Source organism: Dermacentor andersoni, chromosome 1, assembly GCF_023375885.2.
Source record: "Dermacentor andersoni chromosome 1, qqDerAnde1_hic_scaffold, whole genome shotgun sequence".
NCBI classification, from domain to species: Eukaryota; Metazoa; Arthropoda; class Arachnida; order Ixodida; family Ixodidae; genus Dermacentor; species Dermacentor andersoni.
This window is the reverse complement of record NC_092814.1, coordinates 372,923,207-372,948,271: the sequence shown is the minus strand read 5'-3', so window position 1 is coordinate 372,948,271 and position 25,065 is coordinate 372,923,207. Positions and strand designations below refer to the sequence as shown.

The window sequence follows — 25,065 nt, the reverse complement described above, 5'->3', positions numbered from 1 at the left end:
CCACTTCCAGTGCCTCGCTACCTATCGTAAACTGCTGTTCCCTTCCGAGACTGTTAAACATTACTTTAGTTTTCTGTAGATTAATTTTCAGACCCACCCTTCTGCTTTGCCTCTCCAGGTCAGTGAGCATGCATTGCAATTGGTCTCCTGAGTTACTAAGCAAGGCAATATCATCAGCGAATCGCAAAATGCTAAGGTCTTCTCCATCAACTTTTCTCCCCAATTCTTCCCACTCCAGGTCTCTGAATACCTCCTGTAAACATGCTGTGAATAGCATTGGAGATATCGTATCTCCCTGTCTGACGCCTTTCTTTATAGGGATTTTGTTGCTTTTTTTGTGGAGGATTACGGTGGCTGTGGAACCGCTATAGATACCTTCCAGTATACTTACATATGGCTCATCTACACCCTGATTCCGTAGTGCCTTCATGACTGCTGAGGTTTCGACTGAATCAAATGCTTTTTCGTAATCAATGAAGGCTATATATAAGGGTTGGTTATATTCCGCACATTTCTCTATCACCTGATTGATAGTGTGAATATGGTCAATTGTTGAGTAGCCTTTACGGAATCCTGCCTGGTCCTTTGGTTGACAGAAGTCTAAGGTATTCCGGATTCTATATGCGATTACCTTAGTAAATACTTTGTAGGCAACGGACAGTAAGCTGATCGGTCTATAATTTTTCAAGTCTTTGGCGTCCCCTTTCTTATGGATTAGGATTATGTTAGCGTTCTTCCAAGATTCCGGTACGTTCGAGGTCATGAGGCATTGTGTATATAGGGCGGCCAATCTTTCTAGGACAGTGTTCCCACCACCCTTCAACAAATCTGCTGTTACCTGATCCTCCCCAGCGGCCTTCCCCCTTTGCATAGCTCCCAAGGCGTTCTTTACCTCTTCCGGTGTTACTTGTAGGATTTCAAGTTCCTCTAGACTATTCTCTCTCACCTTATCGTCGTGGGTGTTACTCGTACTATATAAATCTCTATAAAACTCTTCAGCCACTTGAACTATCTCATCCATATTAGTAACGATATTGCCGGCTTTGTCTCTTAACGCACACATCTGATTCTTGCCTATTCCTAGTTTCTTCTTTACTGCTTTTAGGCTTCCTCCGTTCCTGAGAGCCTGTTCAATTCTATCCATGTTATAGTTCCTTATGTCCGCTGTCTTACGCTTGTTGATTAACTTCGAAAGTTCTGCCAGTTCTATTCTAGCTGTAGGGTTAGAGGCTTTCACACATTGGCGTTTCTTGATCAGATCTTTCGTCTGCTGCGATAGCTTACTGGTTTCCTGTTTAACGGCGTTACCACCGACTTCTATTGCGCACTCCTTAATGATGCCCATAAGATTGTCGTTCATTGCTTCAACACTATGGTCCTCTTCCTGGGTTAAAGCCGAATACCTGTTCTGTAGCTTGATCCGGAATTCCTCTAGTCTCTCTCTTACCGCTAACTCATTGATTGGCTTCTTATGTACCAGTTTCTTCCGTTCCCTCCTCAAGTCAAGGCTAATTCGAGTTCTTACCATCCTATGGTCACTGCAGCGCACCTTGCCGAGCACGTCTACATCTTGTATGATGCCAGGGTTCGCGCAGAGTATGAAGTCGATTTCATTTCTAGTCTCACCATTCGGGCTCCTCCACGTCCACTTTCGGCTAACCCGCTTGCGGGAAAAGGTATTCATTATCCGCATATTATTCTTTTCTGCAAACTCTACTAATAACTCTCCTCTGCTATTCCTAGAGCCTATGCCATATTCCCCCACTGACTTGTCTCCGGCCTGCTTCTTGCCTACCCTGGCATTGAAATCGCCCATCAGTATACTGTATTTTGGTTTGACTTTACCCATCGCCGATTCCACGTCTTCATAGAAGCTTTCGACTTCCTGGTCATCATGACTAGATGTAGGGGCGTAGACCTGTACAACCTTCATTTTGTACCTCTTATTAAGTTTCACAACAAGACATGCCACCCTCTCGTTAATGCTATAGAATTCCTGTATGTTACCAGCTATGTTCTTATTAATCAGGAATCCAACTCCTAGTTCTCGTCTCTCTGCTAAGCCTCGGTAGCACAGGACGTGCCCGCTTTTTAGCACTCTATATGCTTCTTTTGGGCTCCTAACTTCACTGAGCCCTATTAAATCCCATTTACTGCCCTCTAATTCCTCCAATAGCTCTGCTAGACTCGCCTCACTAGATAACGTTCTAGCGTTAAATGTTGCCAGGTTCATATTCCAATGGCGGCCTGTCCGGAGCCAGGGATTCTTAGCACCCTCTGCAGCGTCGCAGGTCTGACCGCCGCCGTGGTCAGTTGCTTCGCAGCTGCTGGGGACTGGGGGCCGGGGTTTGATTGTTGTGTTCATATAGGAGGTTGTGGCCAAGTACTGCACCAGGGTAGCCAATCCTGCTCTGGTGAAAGAGTGCGTTACCGGTTCTGGTCACCGGGATCAGGCCGCACTCCACGCCTGTTTGTGCAATTTTCTCAACACACGGTTTTTTTTCTGGTATTTTGCGGTGGAGAATTGTGCGGCCCGGGATTTCAATCACGGTACTCTTGCACGGGAGGCGGATACTCTACCGTCCCCGCAGGAGTTAAATTAAATATTAAATTATGGGATTTTACGTGACCAAACCACTTTATGATTATGAGGCACGCCGTAGTGGAGGACTCCGGAAATTTCGACCACCTGGGGTTCTTTAACGTGCACCTAAATCTAAGTACACAGGTGTTTTCGCATTTTGCCCCCATCGAAATGCGGCCGCCGTGGCCGGGATCCGATCCCGCGACCTCGTGCTCAGCAGTCTAACACCATAGCCACTGAGTAACCACGGCGGGTCCCGCAGGAGTTGTACGCCTCATTTAACATACAGTGGTGCCCTATTTGATCAGTCAAGGTGGACCAATTTGAGCTCGGTTATACCGCACGGATGGCACTCGGCTAGAGAACCTGGTATTTATGACCTGCACATGTGTGACCATACATAATTGAATATATATATCTTTCTTTTTTTATTTTAGGAGGGTTCCCGTACAGTGATAAAATAACGGAAAAGACATTAAAAAGAAAGAAAAAGGGGGGAAAAAGGAACATAACAGGTGATTTGAACTCGTGACCCTTGGATGTTGCCCGGAAAGATAGCTCAGTCGGTTGGTTCGTCAGGCCGCAGGCTATTTTCAAGCGCCACAGCTCCTGCTCCGAGCCTCACACTTACGTGGAAAGGGACTGATGTTGTCCGCGATAGGGGTTGTAAGGCATACTTTCTTGGAAAAATGGCTGCCCGAGGAGAAGAGCGAACTCGAGCGGTTTTAGAGACTAGGAAAACTGCCTTAAAATATTTAGACTTGAGGGAAAGCTTCGTTAACAAACTATAACACGGCAATCAGCACTCGAATGCGACGAGAGAAATTATTGAGACGTGGAAAATTCCCTTGAAATAAATATGGTTTGCGAGACAAATGCTTGTAAGTATTGAACCTCTTAAAAGATGAGGGGAAATATGCGCTCACCGAGAGGGCATCGTCCGCACGAGACCAACACCAGGCACCTTACTGAGACGTGGAGGGCTCTGCGGCCGGAACAAAGCCTCCCGTCCCCGCCGGCCAAGAGGGGAAAACGCGCTTTCCGATAGCTCAAGGTTGTGCGGATATAGTATAACTCTAGCGTCTGTTACACGCGTTGGTTTGTCTACAAGCAATGAGTAACCCTAACCCTAGACGCTAGGGTTACTCATTGCTTGTAGACAAACCAACGCGTGTAACAGAACACAGTAGTGCACTTATAGACCACGTGTTGTCTAACACTCCTGTTTGCAAATATGCGGAAGTTTTAGATGTTAGTATTACTGATCACTACCCTGTGCTTTTTGTAATGTCAAACTGCCTGAACTCAGGCAAGAAGTGTTTTACGCGGACATTATTTAACGCTGACGTATTTGCAAATAATATACGCGCAATTGATTGGTCACGTGTATACTCTTCGAAAAATTCTAACAATAGTTACGACATGTTTGTAGACATGTTTACTGAGGCGATCGCCACCGCCTCCACCACTTACTGTGTGCGCAATAGACATGCAATCCCGCGAGATCCTTGGGTAACGGGCGCGCTCTTGCGTTCTATTAAAACGAAATATAACATGTATCGGAAATTAAAAAGACAACCTTATAACACTTCCTTGAAGGAAAGATACTCTGCGTATTCGCAAACTCTTAATAGAACAGTTTATGCAGCAAAGAAAGCTTATTTTAGCAATCGCATTGAACAGAACGGGAAGGATTCGAAAAAAGACTGGTCCCTTCTCAACCAGTTTCTAGGGCGGGACATAAAACCACATCCCCCAGAAAAAATAATATACAATGATGTTGTGTACACTACACCGGAAGGTATCTGTAATGCTTTCAGTGCCTATTTTTCATCCAACATTAACTCAACTGGTAAGGATTTTGATGCAACGTACATTCCACGTACAAATACTTCTTTTTACCTTTACCCTACAGATGAGCTTGAGGTGGCTTCAGTTATTTCTAATTTGCGAAACACAGCCTCTGGAATTGACAATGTTTCGGCGCATGTCGTTAAACTTGTAACTGATATCGTGTCACCACTTCTCGCGCATATCGTCAATACTATATTCGTCACGGGTGTGTTTCCAGAACGGATGAAAATTGCCAAGGTGCTGCCACTGTATAAGTCAAAGGACAAGCATAGAATAGAAAAGTACCGTCCAATTTCAGTGCTACCGTTCTTCAGCAAAATACCCGAAAAAATATTCGCGAGGCGCCTTAATGACTACCTGCACAAGCACAACATTCTTTCTCGGCACCAATTTGGTTTTAGAAACGGCCTTTCCACACAAACTGCAGTCTCAACATTTACAGACTTAATTAGAAAATCAATAGACAGTGGTTATCTGGTCGCGGGATTGTTCATAGATTTTGCGAAAGCTTTCGATTCCCTCAATAATTTTATATTCAGCGATAAATTGCTTCGTTACGGAATTAATGGAATACCTTTGACGTTAATTCGCAGTTACTTAGAAAATCGACGACAAATTGTTCAACTAGGTGATTTTCAGTCCAACAGCACCGTTATTAACCTTGGCGTTCCCCAGGGATCCGTACTTGGACCTTTATTTTTTTTACTCTATATAAATGACCTGCCTTCGCAGCTTGTGTGTGCTACCCCTGTACTCTATGCAGACGATACTAACCTTATTATAGCAGATTATGAAGAATGCAACCTAATTAATAAACTTAACTCTGAATTACAAATTTTGCACCGTTGGTGTACAATGAATGCCCTTCACCTTAACCCAACTAAGACAGTTTTTATCTTATTTCACTCTGAAAAAAGGAAAACGGCTATTCATTCAGATGTCGTTTACAATAACCATCCGATAAAACAATCTAGTGAGACAAAATTTCTTGGTGTTATTATCGATAACCATTTAAAATTCCGCCTTCATGTGCGTTCCGTAGTTCAAAAGGCTTCATATGGCTTGCATGTGCTATCGAAATGTCGCAACTATTTCCCTCCCCAGATACTTATAAATCTTTACTACGCATTTGTTCACTCTCACATTAATGACTGCTTAGCGAGCTGGGGTTGCACATACAAAACTCATCTGTCACCAGTGTTTACACTTCAAAAAAGAGCTCTTCACATTATAGCACCCAACAGTATGCATATTAAGAGTGAAGATTTATTTAAAACCCTTAACATTCTCAACATTTACGATTTGACAACATACAACATCGCCTCCGTCATGCATCAAATAGTTCATGAAAAACTGGCCTTGACAACAGACTCGCTCCATCCCTCACTTCGCAATGTTGGAAACACATCTCGCTGTCGTTTTTTATTGCCTAAGGTAAATACTAATTACGGTCGCTTTACACTACAGTTTACAGGTACCTCAGTTTGGAATAAGTTTGATAGTGACCTAACCACTCTAAGAACATTGCATACATTTCTTAAACGATTAAAACTCTCACTTATTAACAATGCGTAACACTGCGCATGCTTACACATGCCCTCACTTTTCTTTTTTTTTTTTTCCTGTGCCGATGTTTTCGATGACGTAACAAAAAAAAATTGTTAGAAAAATGTATCTCATTTGTGAAATGTTTCCTACTACTGTATTTTCTTGTTTTACTTATTCAACTGATTAGGTTTTGTGTGATTTTGCAGTAAAAATAACACAGCTGCCATAGAAGTGTTTTTTCCCTGATAATAATCGGTAGGGACCCTTTAACAAATTTGTTGGGTCCCAAAAGAGTGTACTTTGCAATTGTAAACGTTCATTATGTTAAATAAACTTTCAAACTTTCAAACTGCTGTTGCCGCCTGCCATCCCGCATCGACAATTCCGCACACCAGCCCATAACCCCCCCCCCCCCCCCCCTCTGCCAGTTCGAGATGAACCGAACGGGTCGACTAGGCAACCTGGGATTGCATCAAGTTCGTTCATGGCGGTATAATGTACTAGAGTATGGGTAATGGGCCGAGGGCAGCCGAGTGGGAGGCGCGGGCAATGCGCGCGCGGGAAGCAGAAAACCCGAAAAATCTTTGCAGCCGCGAGCCGGCGCTTTGGGACATTCCCCCTGGACCCACCGTGCCACTTGTGCTGTTCTGTGTTTTCTGCGCGCATTTGTTATTTCGTGTGCAGTTTTTTCTCCGACCGATGAGGGGACATGACGAAGCCTCGTCGGAAGAACTACTGCTTCACTCCCGGTTGCAGAAGTGGGTATAGCGGCGTGAAGAACGCGCCGAAGTTGTTTGTTATCCCCGAGGACGGCGAAAGGCGCTGTGTTTGGAATCGGAACATTCACCGTGCTGATAAGTCCCTGGAGCTGTGTATGAGTTACAGTTCGCAGAAAAGTACGTATTTCGAGACTATGTTCACGTAATTAATGGAAAGGCAGTGCGCATACCACGTGGACAGCCCTCGCTTTGATCGGACGCAGTACCGACCATTCTGCGGAATGTTCCCAAGTACCTGTAGAAGGTGCCAGTACGCGAAAGACCTCCAAATAAGAAGGTGTGCACAGAACCTACAGTGTGTGGCTCGTCTAAGAAACCTTGCTTGCAAGTTGATGAGCTTCAAACGGATGAGCTGGCAATGTATGTGCAGTAAATGCCGTTTGACTTATGGAATGTGTATCAATCGACAGAGCAGTGGGCTGATCACAAATTTCATCAACTATGGTGGCGCTGCTTATGTTCACGCCTCTTTTAACAGCCAGTCTCACGCTGTCATGATCGAAAAGACTGTCTTCATGGACTCCGGAAGTACACAAGGCGGCGTTGTCTGCCGGACGTCTGTTTGCCGTACGTTAATGTAGGAACCACTCTCGTACATCATGGAAGAAGCGAAACAGGTTCTGCATGACTCTTTTCGTCCTGTTTTTCAGCGAAACTGTCTATCGCTAGCATCTCGGGATTTCTTTGTGGCTTAAAGTCGACAGAAAACTATCATCATCTATGGCTCGTACCTCCAGGCAGAGGCTACAAGCACTCACCAAAGTGAACCGAACCGTGCATACGTTCTCTAAAATCACGCATACAACCTACAGATTAGCGTACGTTTTAATGAAGAACAAGCTTAAGACAAGCATCCGAACCACGTGCATAATTGGTGATAAGACACTACTACGCCTACATGCAATGCGAAGCACGTAGCGCTCCCCGCATACGTTTCCCGGTAAAGATTATCGTCGGGCTAGCTGCCGCGGCGACGACAGCTTGTCTGTTGCAAACACGGAGGAAAGAAAGTCAGGAGAGGCCCTGACGTCACTTTTTGTGAAGCTAAAGTGAAGCCGGAAGTTGGCGTTGCTCATGGCGTTGCTCCGCCTATCGGGCCAGCTCTCCTCTCTTGTTTACATTTCTCGCGAAACCACGCCGCGCTGCGCGCAACCGTGCTGCTTGGACCCGCGCGCTCCGCAGCAATACTAAACAATCGTTAGCACGTTAGCATGATCCCGCCAAAGATGGCAAAATTTCCCGCGGATATTACTTCGTCCGTAGCCATTGCCGTGGCGCGGTACATTGCGTACAGCACTGCATGCGCGTTCATTTTACGAACTTTAGTTCTTCCTGTCCCACATGGCCACAGCAACATCCGGGAGAGCACGGTCCAGATAACGCAGCGCAACAAAACACGGAGACAAACGCAAACCGGCCCGCACGGCGCCTTTGCCACGGTACGAAACCTACGGAGCAACACGCGTGAGCGCACAGAACAATAACAAAGCCGCCGTTGTGGCCCGAAAGGCGTGGCCGCTGTAACAAATAAATAAAAAAAACAGCAAAACAAAGGAGAAACTTCTACGTCATTTCCTCCACACTTTTCTCCTAGCGCGCGGGCGTGCGTCTATTTGTCGTACAAAAATCCCTCACGTGACCTGATCCTAGGTGCCTAGGGACAGCATCGTTTAGGGATTTTTGAGAAGGCGCGATGCTGGCGCCGAGCGACGCCGTGGCGTTTTCGTCCTCGGCGTGATGGTTCTCTGGACCGCGCGTTGTTCAACATTGCTCATGTAATCGTGCGTGCGTTGCTTGTGTGTTGGTTGTAGGTTCTGTGTTACTTGGCGGAAAGCCGTGAGTAGTGGCGGTGCGGCAATGCGGCTTTGGCCTCGATGAGCTCTGGCACTACAGAATCTGCGTTGTGTGACCCGTGCTTTCTTGAGAACCCGGCGGTGGTGACAATTGAAATATCGAAGTGGCCTAGCGCCTCGGCAGCGAAGTTCTGCGAACCGCGAAGTGGCGTCGCCGTGTCCGACTTTGCTTAACGGACATCGAGGCATGTGCTGCTCGCTGCAAGTCATGTAAATGCAACTGCGTCGACCGCCCACTGTTCAGCGCTGAATGTGTATTTGGGTTTGCGATGTGTGTGGCTTAGGGTTTGCGCGTTCACAGACATGTGCTCCCGTCTTGGTCTCATTAGCGGCTGTCGCGGGATTGTGGTGTGCTAGCTCCTTGCCTAGTATGAAGTTTACGACGCTAACACACAGCACGTTCACGTTTTTCCGCGCTATATGTCATTTGCATGATGACCGAGTTGAAAACGAGACATATAGTGTTCTTTGCGTTTGTGTGTTGTAAATTACTTTCTATTGTGGAAGTTCTGGGAGTCTTATTACGCAAGGAGTGCGAACGTAAACATAAACACATACGTGTGTAAAATTTTGAATTACCCATAATACCCTTTACGACTGATAGTGGGCTACACGGCCTGTGTGAATCAGCTACCGTATGTTGCGACGCTCTTCCGTGTGGTAGACTGATGCATGGTGCGCGTTTATTTCTGTGCTGTTGTAAAAACCATTTGTTTATTCACTCAATACAAATGTACGGCTTCTTCGCCGCAGTACGTTTTAGTTACGCGGTGAAGCATACTAAAAGTGGGAGGGGGCCACTATCAGCCAGCATAGTATGTCCACTTAGGCGACCTGAGAGGCGGCGGGTTCGCGAGTGTATGATTAAAGAACTCTTATTATGTCCAGTTACAGTGGCCCCTTTTCACTTTTAGTATGCTTCACCGCAGTACATTGCTTAGGCTTCACCGCGAAATAATAGTGTATTGCGAGAAAGATAATCGTAAAAAGCCTAATTATGCAAAGTTTCTTTTGTAGCTTGCTACACCGCAATACAGGGGTGTAAATAAGCATCGTGCAGTAAAGCATACTAAGAGTGGAAAGGGCACATAGGTTTACACTGTGCTCATTACTTTCGATTGTGACATAATTTGCAAGTGCATCTGTGCTCGTGGTAAGCTTCATTGACAATTCTTTGTACATTACAAATTAATATTGCAATGAAGCTTACTAAAGCACATTCGCCATTATGGTACGTGTTATTCACCTTCAATGCAGGAGCACAATGCGGATTCTTGCCCCTGCTTTTGAGAATTGATTCATTGTTCATAAGTGCACTGGTACTTTACTCTAAACTGGAGGGCTCAAGTTGATATGAAAGCACAATTTTTATTAAGGGGATAAGATGTTGCCAAGATGGTTGCAGCATAGCTTTTTTTTTTCTTCCAGGCACCTTTTCTACTTGAAGCTTCCATTGCAGTGTTTCGAACATCATTGAACCAGCACATAGTGTATATAAATATTGGACACTGATTGGGAACATCACCTAAGTTCATGCCTATATATAGTAAAAGGATGTAACACGACCAGAAAAAATAAAAGGCTGGGCTGGGAAAAAAAAAGGTGGGCTGTAGCAATACTAAGTGTTAAATGGTGCTTTATCCTTTCCCTTGAGTTTTCTGTTTTTGTGCTTTTTATGAATCCTCCGCAGTAACCATGCGAGTGCTGAGCTTGAGCTTGTTGGTTTCAAGTCTCATGGTTGTTACCAACAGAACAATGTGATAAACGAACAAGGGCTTGGAGGCATCCATTCACCTTGCTTCCCTCATGGTGCTGCTTCATAAGCACCTTGAGCATCCAGGCCAACTAGGAAGGGAGGTTTGTTGCAATTGCTTCTGAACTTTATTGCCACCAAACCAACACTGCTCTCAATGACAGCTTTTGGACAGTAGAATGCTTGCACCCAGCAAAGTCTTAAGAAGGAAGCATTCAGGATGTGCAAAATAGGCTTTTGATGCTGGCAGCACTACTGAAGGGGCTTTGCCCATCTGCCCTCTTTATGGATACACAAGGATTATTTCCTCTTTAAGAGGGATTGTTTCAGAGGTCGTTACATGGCAACAGTGTTGGGTGTTTAGTAGCTTGTCTTTGCCCACTGTTAATAACCTGTTCCTTCTCCAGTGCCCCTGTGAAGTGCCTACTTTTTGGACACAATGTGCTCTCCATGCATTCATGCATTTTTAGCTTGTAAGGACGTCTATTACCCCTTGCCTCAAGCTGGTCTTTGCTGATGTCACCCAAGAAGGCATTGGGGAGTATGGCAATGTACGCTTACAAAACACTGTCGATACCAGTGAAACTAAATTAATGGAGCTGCTGTTTTTTTTGTCCACTCCATCCTTGTTAGTTACAATGAGCAATGTCCGAACAGAAGGCATATGTAGTTGGTCGTGCATAGCCTGCGCACTAAGACTTGTTGGCATGTTATGACCTTAGCACAGTGTTTATATGTAAAAACCTTCTGATGTGTTGATGACTTCCTTCTCTTTATCATGCTTTGGCTGATGGAGCCAGCAAGTGGGTCAACCAGATGTTCAACAGGCTTCCCACTAGTTTTCCCAGAGTCTCCTTACCAGGGTGCTGCTCATAGATATCTGTTTTCTTGACCTTGCACTGCACTTCAACCATGGCCACACCTCTTAAACCCATAGCATGCGATCAAAAAAGTGCTATACATCATGTTGCTCCAAACTCGTAACATGTGCTACAAGGCCTTGAGGAACACCCTCATTTATTTACGCCCTCATCATACTGCATGAAGCTTCGCATGATAAGTGCGACAATTAACATCTGCTGGTTTTTCAGTGTTATTCCTGTCCAGCTTGCTGAAAGCTATCCTGGGTGTTTCAAAAGCAAACGACCGCTGCTGGACAAGAAGTGCTTAAAACAAGGTTCGCTATAACCACATATGTCACACGAAATGAAGGCCACTGAGTATACAGGCGGTTTACTTCATATCCGACAAGCTTGGTTCTCCCTTTGCTAGTGAGTGAACTCAACTTGCCCCGAATACATGGCCTGTGACAAACTATGTGCCAAATGCTGTGTCCCCTGCAAAGCTGAAGATGTGTACGAGATCCTGACACCCTGCAGCGGCTTCTACACTGGAAAAACAGGCTACTATAAAAATGACTGCCTTTACTAATATGCTAATAACATGAAAACGGGCAGAAATTTGGCTATTCATTGGACCCAACTGCAGGTGCAAGCCACCCTTCCACCAGATGTGTGTTGTTCACAGAAACTGGAGCTATACAAATGCAGATAAAAACAATGATGTTTGAAAGTAGTAGAGCTGCACTATATTCTGCACAAGTAGTGCTATCTGCAGCGCTGGTACCTTATAGCCACAATTCATGGCTGCACCACCATGCAAAGGCACTATTCTTGAAATATTAACTTCTATTATATTTATGGCGGCCATATATTGCAATTACATATCATCCACATTGTGTGCAATATCAAATATTAAATCAATATATCAATCAATCAATATATAAAAAATATAAATATATTAAATGTCAATTATGATGGCCATTCCTAATCTGAAATGCAACAAAAGAGCAAATATAGGCAACAAATTGCAATTCAAAGAGACAAAAGGCAACCAGTGCACAGGATAAGTGACAGACTTCCTTTTATTGAAAAAGAAACATGACATGTGTCATGCCACCACCAGTGGGTAGCAATCTTTCAAGCTTGGGTGACAGAGGCAAAACTTAGCAGAATGCTACAATCACGCTGTCAAACGGCCTTGGACACACAAAAAAAACGACATCATATTGTACAGAATGAAAGGGAAGACTTCATCTAAGAACAGTCTATGGCATCACATACTTGAAATGGTGTAAAAAATGTTGACTTGCCCTACCCACTAAGAAAAAGTAACAAACACAGAAAACACGCCTTAAAATGCAATGTGCAGTCTGAAAACAAAAAAAAAAACCTGAAAAAGGTTTCGCTAAGTCTTTCAATGATTAAAATTGTCAAACTGTATCATCACTTAATGAACCTGCACAGCTGAAAAGGAAGGAAGGAAAGCTCAATAGCGGGGCTGCAGAAAATGTCACCGAATAAATATACTTTGCTTACCAACGATACCTGTGGTTTGGTTGTGGTCTGTGTATAAACTTTTCTTGTTTAGAATGGCTGAGCGGATAGGGAAAAAATGACCATAAGAGCACCAGGTGTATGCATAGTCTACGCACAAAAAGCCACTGCTTTGTTACTTTTTTTTTCTCTGTATTACTATTCATGGAGTATTGAGGTGCCTTATTAGCACTGCTAACATCCCACTGCAAAACACAAAATTGGGCAAGTTGTGGCATAAAAAAAATTGCAGTTTCACTCATAATGTGAAACAATGATGCAGTAGCTGGTGAAATATGCACAGGAAGCTTACTTCATGCAGTGTTTGCTGAAGTGAACACTTGCCAATGCAAGTCGGTAATCTCCTTAAAAAAGTAAAATAAGTAAGAGTCCTATTTATTTGTGGGAGTTGTGCCTCAGTGTTGAAGTGGAAAGACTCGGCTTTTCTTCCTCCTCTTTCATATCCGGACTTAGCCACAGATCTACACCAAAACAACCCTTTAGCTTCTTACTGCTGAATTCGTTTTGGTTTTCTCAAATCTATATTTGGGCTATGCATTGCTATGTCTCGCGCTTTGCTTGAGGAAAACAAGACATCAACAGCTCCATCCAGTAAATCTGAGAAGCCAAGCACTAGAAGAAGATTAATGAAGCAGATGCACCCAATCATTGTCATCACATGGAAGAAGAAAACTTAACATAGGACTACCTTCACAAGTGGGAAGGTGATGTGTAAGAACTTGAAGGTGTGGATGCCAGCACTATATACAGTATGCAGACATTGAGCAGGTGTTAGCCAATCTAGGCACCTGTTGACTAGATCACGCTCTCCGGGATCAGTATTCACCACGACTGTACCTTCAGCAGAGTGGCTGAAATGTAGAATTGTGGGCTGCCACTCTTTTGATCGTATGTTTGAATCCTCGCAGCACAATGAGAACTTTATTTGAAATATTCTAGCAAGAAATTCGGGAATTCCAGCGACAACACCAGTAGACATCAGAACAACCAGGGGAGTTAGCCCATAGCAGCTATTGCTGTAAAAAATAAGACTGGCATAAGCACAAGAATTGAGATGGGCATACTACATGCCTTTGTTCTGGTAGTGGTGCACTACTTTGGTGCTACAGTTAATGATCTCCACTGTCACTGGACATAATAAGAGTTCTTAAATTATACACTCGCGCACCCGCCGCCTCTCGTGTCACCTAAGTGGACATACTATGCTGGCTGATAGCGGCCCCCTCCTACTTCTAGTATGCTTCACCGCGTAACTAAGCTGTACTGCGGCGAAGAAGCCGTACATTTGTATCGAGTGAATAAACAAATGGTGTTTACAACAGTACAGAAATAAACGCGCACCATGCATTATTCTGCCACACGAAAGAGCGTCGCAACATACGGTAGCTGATTCACACAGGCCGTGTAGCCCACTTATCAGTCGTAAAGGGTATTATGGGTAATTCAAAATTTTACACACATATGTGTTTATGTTTACGTTCGCACTCCTTGCGTAATAAGACTCCCAGAACTTCCACAATAGAAAGTAATTTACAACACACAAACGCAAAGAACATTATATGTCTCGTTTTCAACTCGGTCGTCATGGAAATGACATATAGCGCGGAAAAACGTGAACATGCTGTGTGTTAGTGTCGTAAACTTCATACTAGGCAAGGAGCTAGCACACCACAATCCCGCGACAGCCACTAATGAGACCAAGACGGGAGCACAGATCTGTGAAAGCGCAAACGGAGCCCCTAAGCCACTCTGCTCCTCCGCCACCCCCGCTGCACGGCTGCACCACTCGTTTCAAGCACAGCACACCAAACACACATTCAGCGCTGAACAGTGGGCGGTCGACGCAGTTGCATTTACATGACTTGCAGCGAGCAGCACATCCCTCGATGTCCGTTAAGCAAAGTCGGACACGGCGACGCCACATCGCGGTTCGCAGAACTTCGCCGCCGAGGCGCTAGGCCACTTCGATATTTCAATCGTCACCACCGCCGGGTTCTCAAGAAAGCACGGGTCACACAACGCAGATTCTGTAGTGCCAGAGCTCATCGAGGCCAAAGCCGCATTGCCGCACCGCCACTACTTACGGCTTTCCACCAAGTAACACAGTACCTACAACCAAAACACAAGCAACGCACGCACGATTACATGAGCAATGTTGAACAACGCGCGGCCCAGAGAACCATCACGCCGAGGACGAAAACGCCACGGCGTCGCTCGGCGCCAGCATCGCGCCTTCTCAAAAATCCCTAAACGATGCTGTCCCTAGGCACCTAGGATCAGGTCACGTGAGGGATTTTTGTACGACAAATAGACGCACGCGCTCGCGGAGGGGGTAGGGCCTCTCCTCAGTTTCCTTCCTCCATGGTTGCAAACGAAGCAGGGAGTGATGTAACTACGTTTTCGTACGTGCAAGGGGAATCCGTCTAGTAAATGATTTGTGTTGCGACAAGCACGTATAACGAAGACTCCTGAAGAGCAGCATGCGTACGAGGCGCGGCGAATTTCTCTTATCTCTGGCTCACCCCTTGCAGGTGCAAGAAGTAGCGACGCAAGCAAAGTCGCAGGCCGTCGAAACGTAATAATTAAGTGCGCATGAATGTCGCCACGTGAATAATTTCAAACTACGTAGCAAAGGGTAATCGTCATAGTTGTCGTTTACAGCTTCGCTGTCCAACCACTTTTACAGCATGGATTGGAGCCCGTTTCTTTGTGTGTAAATAAAGCGCTCTCTGTAGAACTAGGCCTGTGTGTACGCTGAATGTTTTCTTCCCAGTTCAGGTTCCGATAAGCCAGTCGCGCCACCGGCACGTGCTTGGACTCGCAAGTACCAAAGTTTTTGAGCTTTTGTCCTCGCAAGAAAAAAAGAACAAGAAAAGAAAACGAAGTAACTCGGTTTCTTTCCCCTCTTTATCTCTCTTCTGTATATAAGAGAACGCGGTGGAGCGAATTGAAACGCGTTTTTCCAGCCGGGCAAGGAGACATCTGACGCGTATGCGTGCATGAAGGGCCCAGGTGAAAGGTGTAGCAGCGCCACCTGTACGTTTCTGGGAAAACTGCTTCACCGCGGAGCCTTTCCACGGCCCACCTACCCCTAATCTAGTACACTATAATGTCGACCGACGCAGGATATAAAGAACAGCTGGCTAGCTCCCACTTCGGGCACGACATCGCACCTAAGATGGCGAACTCACGCTGGCTGTTTTTACAGCTACGTTAACGCTGATGCTATCGTCCGTGCGTATTGGCCCGGATCGACAACCGCCTGCGGACCTGCTGTTGTCGCCTGCCGAATCACATCGATGATTGCGCACTCCAGATCATCACCCTCCAGTTGCAATTTAACCCAACTAGTCCACCTAGCAACCTGGGATAACATCAAGTCCGTTCATGTCGGCCGACGCAGGATATTAAGGACAGCTGGCTGGCTCCCACTTTGGGCACGACATCGCACCGAAGATGCCAAACTCAAGCTGGCTGTTAATACAGGTTAGTTACCTCAAAGGTGCACATTGCTTTAGACGTAGTAATTACTGTTTGGCGGTGTGGTGCCCGACAGTATATTGAGAAGTTGGAACTTTTGATGGCTGCGTTTGCTTGCAGATTTTATCACCCTTGAACTTATACGGAACCTCACGGCGTCGCCCGCGACGACAGCGACGCCGACGGCAGATATGCGCCCGGAGTGTCTGTATGATTGCTATCGCAATAAAACTCGCCGTCTGGCTGCCCCTTGAGCTTGACCTCCGCATAATTTTGTGGTGGTGGCGCAGGATACATGATAACTCTCTCGAACCACAGCTAAGCGATTGCTCCGGTTTAGAAAGATGTTGGGTATATGGCAAATCAGTTCTGCGGACGCCCGCAAGGTGGAGGAAAGTACCTGAAAGGGAAAATTAGCGTCCACCGGAATTGTAGCACAAAGCTACAAAGCAAATCCATACGGGTCTCTCAGAAAGAAATCCTCGCAGTTGAAGAAAAATTTGTCCTGGACCAGGACGAATTTTTCAACTGTGAGGCTTTCTTTCTGAGAAAGCCATATGGGTTTCCTTTGTAGCTTCGGGCTACAATTTGGGTGGATGCTAATTTTTTCCCTTCTTGTCGGGTTTATGTTGAGCATGGTTGCTTATCCGAGTGTATCCGGAAGATGGGAACCCTAGGCCCTTTCACCACATCGCTCCCTTCTGAACTACCAGCCTGCTTCTGTTTTCAATGCACCAATAACTTGGCGACTTGGTATCCACGCCGAAGTAAGCGTTTCTTGCAATAGTAATCAGGTTGAGTTGCTATAATGCATTGAAGGCACTTTGCAAGTGTTGGTTAATGTGTGCTATTTGAGATGTATGCAGTGAGAAGTTTCGATATGAATGTGTTGCGTCCGCAAAAGATCGACTTCATGTTACGAATAGGTCGCATCAACGTTTATTCGACGTTGGTGTGACCAAAACGTAAATACGCGTCATTGGTTGATATACAGGATGCTTCGATAATTCATTTGAAATTTATTAAGATAGTGATGAAGTGACGAATAAAGAATTTTATCGCACTTGTCTTTATCACAAATACGTACATTCCAAAACAATCCGACATAGTATTTAAACAAATAAATATGCAACTTCGAGTACTTACGTTTTTAACCAAAACAGCCACACGATCGATACAAATGCAAAACTTCGCAACAGTCTTTCAAGTAGGTCATATCCGTTTTCAAACACAAAAATTTTGGTGGTTCTAATGGATAACTAAGTACAGTGAATTTCACCAAGAAAACAAACTGAACTGCTTGAGAGTGTATCAACGCTCTTCACATGAGGGAGCCATTATGACATCATGGGCCATCACGCGGCTTTGCGCTGCTTCCCCGCTCACGCGGACTGTGCGGGATCTCAATGTTGGCAGACAGTTTTAACGACTTACGCTCCCCACAACGAGCACAAGCGGGGGCATGGGCGTGCTTTTCCAGTGTCGTGGGTGATATGAAAAGCAGTTGCTTCATCGCTGAGCTTGACATTTTCGTGCACTAAAAACCATGGATGCGAAGTGAACAAGACCGCTAAGGCAGCGGCGATGTCGATGCCACCTCTATACTACCTGTGAGGCTGATGTCATGTTAGACCAGTCGGCAAGATCTCTCCCCCCCCCCCCCCCCCCCCCCCGGTGATCCCCGCTGTCTCCTGCACCTAGAGCCTTGGGATGTTTCGTACCGGTGTAGCAAAACGTCTCCCATCCCCAGAAGATTTCGACATCAGCGCCTTGGCACTAAAAGTGCGTGATATTGTGGTCATGTGAGGCGCAGTTCCCGTTGCGAAGTGAGGCATTTTTCCTTCGTGTGAATAGAGTGCTTTATCTTGTCCGGCATTCCGGCATACGCAGACGGTCTGGACGTCTTAGCGGATGGGCAGGAAGCGTAAGCTTGAGCCGCTTAACAGGTGCTGTCACCTGGTGGGGCATAGCTGAACCACACAAGCATAGAGCTAACATTGCATCAACCAAGTATATTCTACTTGACTGCTGATGTAAATTTTCGGCAGAGGCGAATCATGACCCAATTACGCCTCTGCAAGAATTTGGACCAGCAACGAGAAAAAAAATACGCTTGGTTACTGCAATATTAGCTCTGTGTTTGTCTGGTTCTGCTCTGCGCTACCAAGTGGGCTGAGCGCCGATCCGGCCGCTCGCGTTTACGCCTACGCCCCTCCGGTAAAAGGACCCGTCCACCTGCGTCAGTCGGAGTACCGGACAAGCCAAAACTCCCTATTGTCTCTGACACGACCTTAGCATACGCCCATGAGTGACGTAGGGTTGCTAGTATAACTTCCTTGCAGGAAAACAGTGGAGAAATACGAGACAGCACTTGCCCTGTCATTCTTTCTTGTCTCGCTTTTTCCGCGCTATTTTCCCGTAATAATTACTGCCTCGAGATGTATTGCAATATGTACCTGTGTCATAAATGCAATCCTGATGAAATCCTTTATTATGATGTCTTATATATTTTCGAGGTATTTAGAGTGCATGTTCTGAAATACCCTGCGTGTGGGGAACCGCACATTAGGTTTTGAGACACTTCACCATCGTCATATTAGCCACTTGCGAAAGGAGAGTACGAATACCTTGTTAGGAGTCCGGTTCCCAGCCACGAGTGAAGTAGCCAATAGGTAGAGGCTTTGGACTGCGTGGCGTGATTGTTCAGAACCGCCTGCAAGGTGAAACGGCAGAAATGATCACAACTTGTTTATTTAAGACGCCCTAAATAAACGCGTGGTCTTTCCAAGTGCGCTTCAGCTTGTCTACCACACCAGATTTAATTGTAGCACTGTGGATGTTACGAGGAAAATGTTTTTTGGTGTGCCTGCGAATATTCTTGTGGCTCTATAGGCATCGTGAACGGCAGTTTCAAACATGACGTTCAAACATCAGACTTACATTTATTGCACATATTAGGAATAGTACATAGTTGCGCCTATACAGACTTAAGGTTTAATTACCTTTGGCGGGACCTCCTGTCAAGAAAAATGAGCACAACTACAAAAAAAAAGAAAAGCAAAGCAAACGAAGAGCATATATGCACCACAAAAAAATAAATACATAATTTCATCAGAACACAACCATACCAAGGAATTAAGGAAACTACGTGCAATTTTGTTTTTCCGCCATAACGTGGCGTATCAAACTCAAAAATTCAAGTTCCTCGCAGTGGCGTATGCCATGATGAACAGCTAAAGAAAATAGAATCGAACTAAACACGCCTTGATACTGTCGCGTCACCTCGGTACTTGAAAGCGAGAGCGCTTATGCATCATCATTATGCCGCTGAGCTAATTGTTCGATTGTCAATGCTTTTGGCTAGACATCTGGCCGGAGAGCTCGTCGGCCTTCGGGGTTAAATATCTGGCCGCGGTAGCTGCTTCAGCGTAGTTACTTTTGAACATTTTCAAAGGGAATCTGTCTTTGCCAACCATGGAGGAAGGAAAACTGAACAGGCGTGAAAGAAGCGGCCGCAGGTGTATCTCATTTGTGCACCCGAGAAACGCAGGGAAGTGAACGTTAGCGGATGCGCTGCAAGAGTGCGCAAGGCTCCACAGAACGTACGCCTGCGAACACATCGAACGGCTGTTCCCTGGTCGCACGTAGAACGGGTCTACGCGCGTCCTGTTCGGCACCGTGCACCAGCTATCACAAAACTTTAGTTCCGCGAAGCTTCACCTACCATATCCAGCTTTTCTGGAGACGAGAGTTTAGTTCGCGCGAGTTCCACCACTTGGCTTAAACTTTTCATCGGATTTCATCGGAGGATTTCGCAGCGTAGTTTTGGCGAATGGACGCGGATTTTGTGTCGAATGGACGTGCTTTTCGGGGCTCCGTGGCGGCAACGAAATTATAAGTTATTGTGCATGCTTTGAGCTTTCTTCTGTTTATTTTTTGCCTTTAAATTGCAATGCGTGGTTTTTCTTTTTTTCTTTTTTTTTTGTCTCTCGTATTTCGGGTGCGCGGGTGTGTTTCGTGCACATTTGGTTTTGCAGGATTGTTAGAGCGTCTTGTCGCGCCACGTGCTTCAACACGCGCAGCCGGTTGGGACGTTGAGTGTTTGTAGTCCTTAAATGGTAGCTTGGAGGTGGCAATATTAATAGCTATTAGGTGGTTTTACTGTGCGTGTTTTTGGCAGAAAAGTGAGAGCGTGGCCGCGTGGTTGAGTGCGTGCGAGAGCGTGTCATACCTTCGGTCTCCGCGGCAATGATTGCTTTTGAAACGGTGCTGAGGGTTCTTTTGCGACATTTTGAGGATTTGGATCCTGTGCGTATCGGTTCTTACTAAAAGCAAGTGCTCTGCATTGATATAGTGGTATAGTATTGTAGTATTTACATCAGTAGTAGCATTATTATAGTATTATAGTATTTGCAAAGAGCCGTGCAATACATGGCGAGAAAGCCGGTAAAGCAGGCAGTGTGCGGCAGATGAGGATACGGACGAGAATGGAGAGGGCATCGAACAACCGGCACACAATGTGATGTCGATACTAGACTGCAGAAAGTGGAGGCTTTCAAGGAAGAGCTTGTCAAACAGGTGCAAGAGCTCAAGAATGAGCTGGACAGGGAGCGTCATGCACGGAAGGTAGTTGAAAAGAGACTTGAAGCAGCCGAGGAAAAGCTGAACAGGGCCACCATTGTGAACGAGAATGCGCGCGACAATGGAACGCAGACCTCCGACGCGACCGGCGACGGAGTGTCACCACGGTACGTAGCATTCGGGCAGCGTTATGAAGGGTTAGCTGAAAAAAGCGGCAGCTACCTCGAGGCCGCCGTCGGAAAAAGCAGGAGCCCAGGGGACAATGCACCTCGTCGAGTTCGAATCACGCGGAAAAGGAAAAAGGGAAGCAGGGAGAGGTAGGAGAGAGTGAAAGGATGATAATCGCCGGCGACTCAAACATAGCTAGTTGCTCAAAAGCAATTGTGGAGAGGGTGAAAGGCGATAAATGAGTGGTGGTAGGGACATTTCCAGGGCGGACACTGGGTTCTGTCATGGAGCGAACAAAAGAAAAGCTCGCAGAAAATGCCCACGTGCGCAACCTTGTCATAGTAGCACGTGGGCTAAATGACGTCCTGAACAGGAAAGGGACAGGACTAGCCCAGCGCTTGGCGAAGGGGGTGGACGACTTGCGCGAGCTATCCCCTCAGGTGCAGATCGTGGTGTGCACGGTGCCGGAGGTGCCTGTATGTGACAGTCACGTACAAAGAGCCGTAATGGCTGCTAATGAGGCAATATGGAAAATGAGCCGACAGAAAGGCTTCGAGGTGGTCGAAGTAAACAGGGAAGTGAGAAGGTGTGGTGGTTTTAAACGAGACGGGATCCACTTCAATAACAGGCTGGTACAAGAAGTGGGCTGGCGAATTGGTGGTCGCGCTGTTGCTTTTTTAGGGGGCCCGCGGGCGCTCAGGAGGCCAGAGTAGATAGTAATGAAGAAGGTCCTCTAGGGGAACCTCAGAAGAGCATCCCGTCGATAGCAAGAAAAGAAGGAAAGCAAGAAAGAAAGCTCGACATGCAATAGGCTACATAAACATGCAGGGCGGCAGAAGAAACGAAAAGTGGGCAGAGATTGAGGAGCAGTTAAATATAGAACAAATAGGCGTGTATGCGGTTACAGAAACACACCTTAGCGACTCAGAAGAGCCGCCAGTTATTGAGAATTATGTTTGGGAAGGGTGCAACAGAACTAAGTCAAAAAGAAAGGGAGGGGGAGTCAGAATGCTCATCCATCAGGGAACCAAATGGAAAAGAGTAAATTCAAAATGTCAAGAGCATCTTTGCTTATCAGGTACAATGAGCGGGAAAAAACTTGGCTGGGCGTTACGTATATGTAGACCGGAAATAATTGCACAGAGAAGAATAAAGAGTTAGTGGAGTGCATAAGCGCTGATATTAAGGGTTTCGGGAATGGTGCTCAAATTATCCTATTAGGTGACATGAATGCCCACATACAGGATTTAGATGGCTATAGCGACAACAACGGGAAGTCAATGCTAGACCTTTGTGAGCAACATAACCTTGTTATCGTGAATACAGGGCCTAAGTGTGAAGGGCAGATCACGTGGGAAGTGGAAAAACCGGCAATCGACCATTGATTACTGTCTGATGACAGAAGGAATTCATGATAAGTTGAGAGAAAAGGTCATTGATGAGGAAGGGTATAGCAGCATAGGGAGTGACCATAAACGCATCATTTTAAAAATGGAATATGTAGTTGGGAAAGAGAGCAAGGAGCGCAAAATGGGCAGTCCAAATCTGAAGGCTGAATAAATAGCAAATGTAGTGACCAGAGTCGAAGGAGAAATTGGCAAATGGCCAAGTAAAGAGTGGGAATATGGTGAGCACCTAAGTGTAATAACGACAGAAATACGGAAAGAGAAACAACATGTTCGTTGGAAAGGAACAAGGAAACTGAAAAGCTGGTGGAACAGGGAGATACGAGAAGCGATCGCAGAACGACAGAAAGCATCTCGAGAGCACAGGAAGGCAAAGAAGGCGCAGTTGCCGCAGGACGAAGTAACCAGTAAATGGGAAATATACCGGGAGAAAAAGTCTATGGTTCAAATACTGGTGCAAGCAAAATTAAAAGGTGAAAGTGAACGTTGGTTGTCAGAAACACGTGAGAAAAAGAAAGCCGCACCTAGAATATTTTGGAACCACATAAAATTATTAGGCAGGAAGTTAACAACAATACAACAACATATCCTAGACGAAGATGAAAACAGACTGGAAGGAGAAGCGACAAAAAATTACATTCGAAAAATAACAGCCGAATCTTTCCAAGGTAATGACGAGGTTGTATTTGAAGAAAAAAAAGAGCATGAAAGAAATCCAAGTGGAAAAGGAGCTCGTGCTGACAAATTTCAACTGGAAGGAAGCGGAAGAGAAAATTCCGAAGCGCACAGCCACAGGCCTAGACGAGGTTCCCGTTAGGCTGAATAATGAACTAGGACCAAAAAGTAAGAAAGCTCTGGTGAAAGCAGTGGAACAAACTTTAAAAGATAGACGAATACCAGGCAGTTGGCGACAAAGTAGAATGAACTTAATTTATAAAGGCAAGGGGGCGAAAGATAGAATTCACTCGTACAGAGCGTTGACCATTACATCGGTAATATACAGGCTAGCAATGCAGGCAATCAAATCAAAGCTTCAAACTTAGGCAGAGAATAATGGCATTTTGGGAGAACTTCAGAATGGCTTCAGAATAGGTAGGCGTTTAGATGATAACTTATTTGTTCTTACTCAGTGTATTGAAATATCAAAAGTAGAAAGCAGACCGTTATATGTGGACTTTTTAGACATTACAGGAGCCTATGACAACGTAGACGGCAAAATTTTGTGGGATATTCTGAAAGGGGAAGGCTTAGGTGACAATTGTCTACAGCTTTTGAGAGAGATTTACCTAGAAAATACCGTTTGCGTTGAATGGGAAGGGATGAGAAGCGAGGAGAAAGTTCCTGTCAACAAGGAACTGAGACAGGGGTGCCCTTTATCCCCGCTGCTGTTTATGATGTACATGGTGAGGATGGAGAGGGCACTAGAAGGAAGTAATATCGGGTTTAATCTCTCATACAAACAGGCGGGTACAGTAGTTGAGCAGCAGCTCCCAGGTTTATTTTATGCGGATGACATTGTGATGCTAGCTAAGAAGCAAAGTGATTTGCAACGTCTGGCTAATATCTGTGGACAGGAAGGCAACAATTTAGGTTTTAAATTTAGTGTTGGAAAGCAGGATAAGGGCGCACATATGGTGGCTCATGTTACTGCGTGTGGGTGTGGCGCTCGATTTTCTGAGACGACCGTTCTGGGCAGGAGCGGCAACGCCTCTTCTGGACTTGCACTGGAGGCCTTCTTTATCAAGATGAACTGAACTGGGTGTATAAGTGAGCCTTCCATCTCATTACTTGATGCTGAATTTGACTTCTTGCGCAACCGCCTTTGATATACATGTGCCTGGTCCTATGGCTGGGTAGGCGCATGCGTGACAAGAAAATATGTATGAACTATTCTTTCCTTCAATTACACAGTTGTGAGTAGCGCTTGTCTTTGTCCACTGTTCTTGTGTCTGCGGTTTTTATTGCGCTAAGTTACTTGACCAGTGTGTTGACACTACGCGACCTACGCTCAATCCCTTTATGCCAGGGAGTGGTTTTTACAGCGAAGCTGTTAGTGACTTGGTTCAGGCGGATCTCTTTTCCATGGACATAGGCCAACAATTTTTCATACGTGGGCTGATCACGGACGGACCCACGGTGGAGGTGAAGCAGGCGTTAAGCGCTCCCCATGCGTGGGCCAATCCCGAACATAGTGTAATGCCGGGCCGACCCGCGGTGGAGTTGAATCAGCCGTTAATCACTCGATTCCCATACGTGGGCCGATGCCGAAGATTGTGCAATACCGCGTCGATCCGCGGAGTAGGTGAAGCAGGCTTTAAGCACTCCCCATACGTGGGGCGATCACGAAGATAGTGCAATGCCGGGCGGACCCACGGCGGAGGTGCGGTTCGCCATAAGGGTCCCACATTCATAGCTTCTGTAAAGGCTACTCAACAATAGACCATATTCACACTATGAATCAGGTGATAGAGAAATGTGCGGAATATAACGAACCCTTATATATTGCTTTCATTGATTACGAGAAAGCGTTTGATTCAGTCGAAACCTCAGCAGTCATGGAAGCATTACGGAATCAGGGTGCAGACGAGCCGTCTGTAAAAATACTGAAAGATATCTATAGCGGCTCCACAGCCACCGTAGTCCTCCATAAAAAAAGCAACAAA

General features: G+C 45.7%; 1 protein-coding gene across 1 annotated transcript in view; it reads right to left on the bottom strand.

Moving 5' to 3' along the window:
- The window catches only part of LOC126516510 (cytochrome P450 4V2-like), a 236,330-nt gene that overhangs the window by 111,462 nt on the left and 99,803 nt on the right, over positions 1–25,065 (bottom strand). The window contains exon 3 of the mRNA XM_050166640.3: positions 18,875–18,960. Coding sequence (XP_050022597.2) covers positions 18,875–18,960 — 86 coding nt within the window. The remainder of the gene's footprint in view (positions 1–18,874; positions 18,961–25,065) is intronic.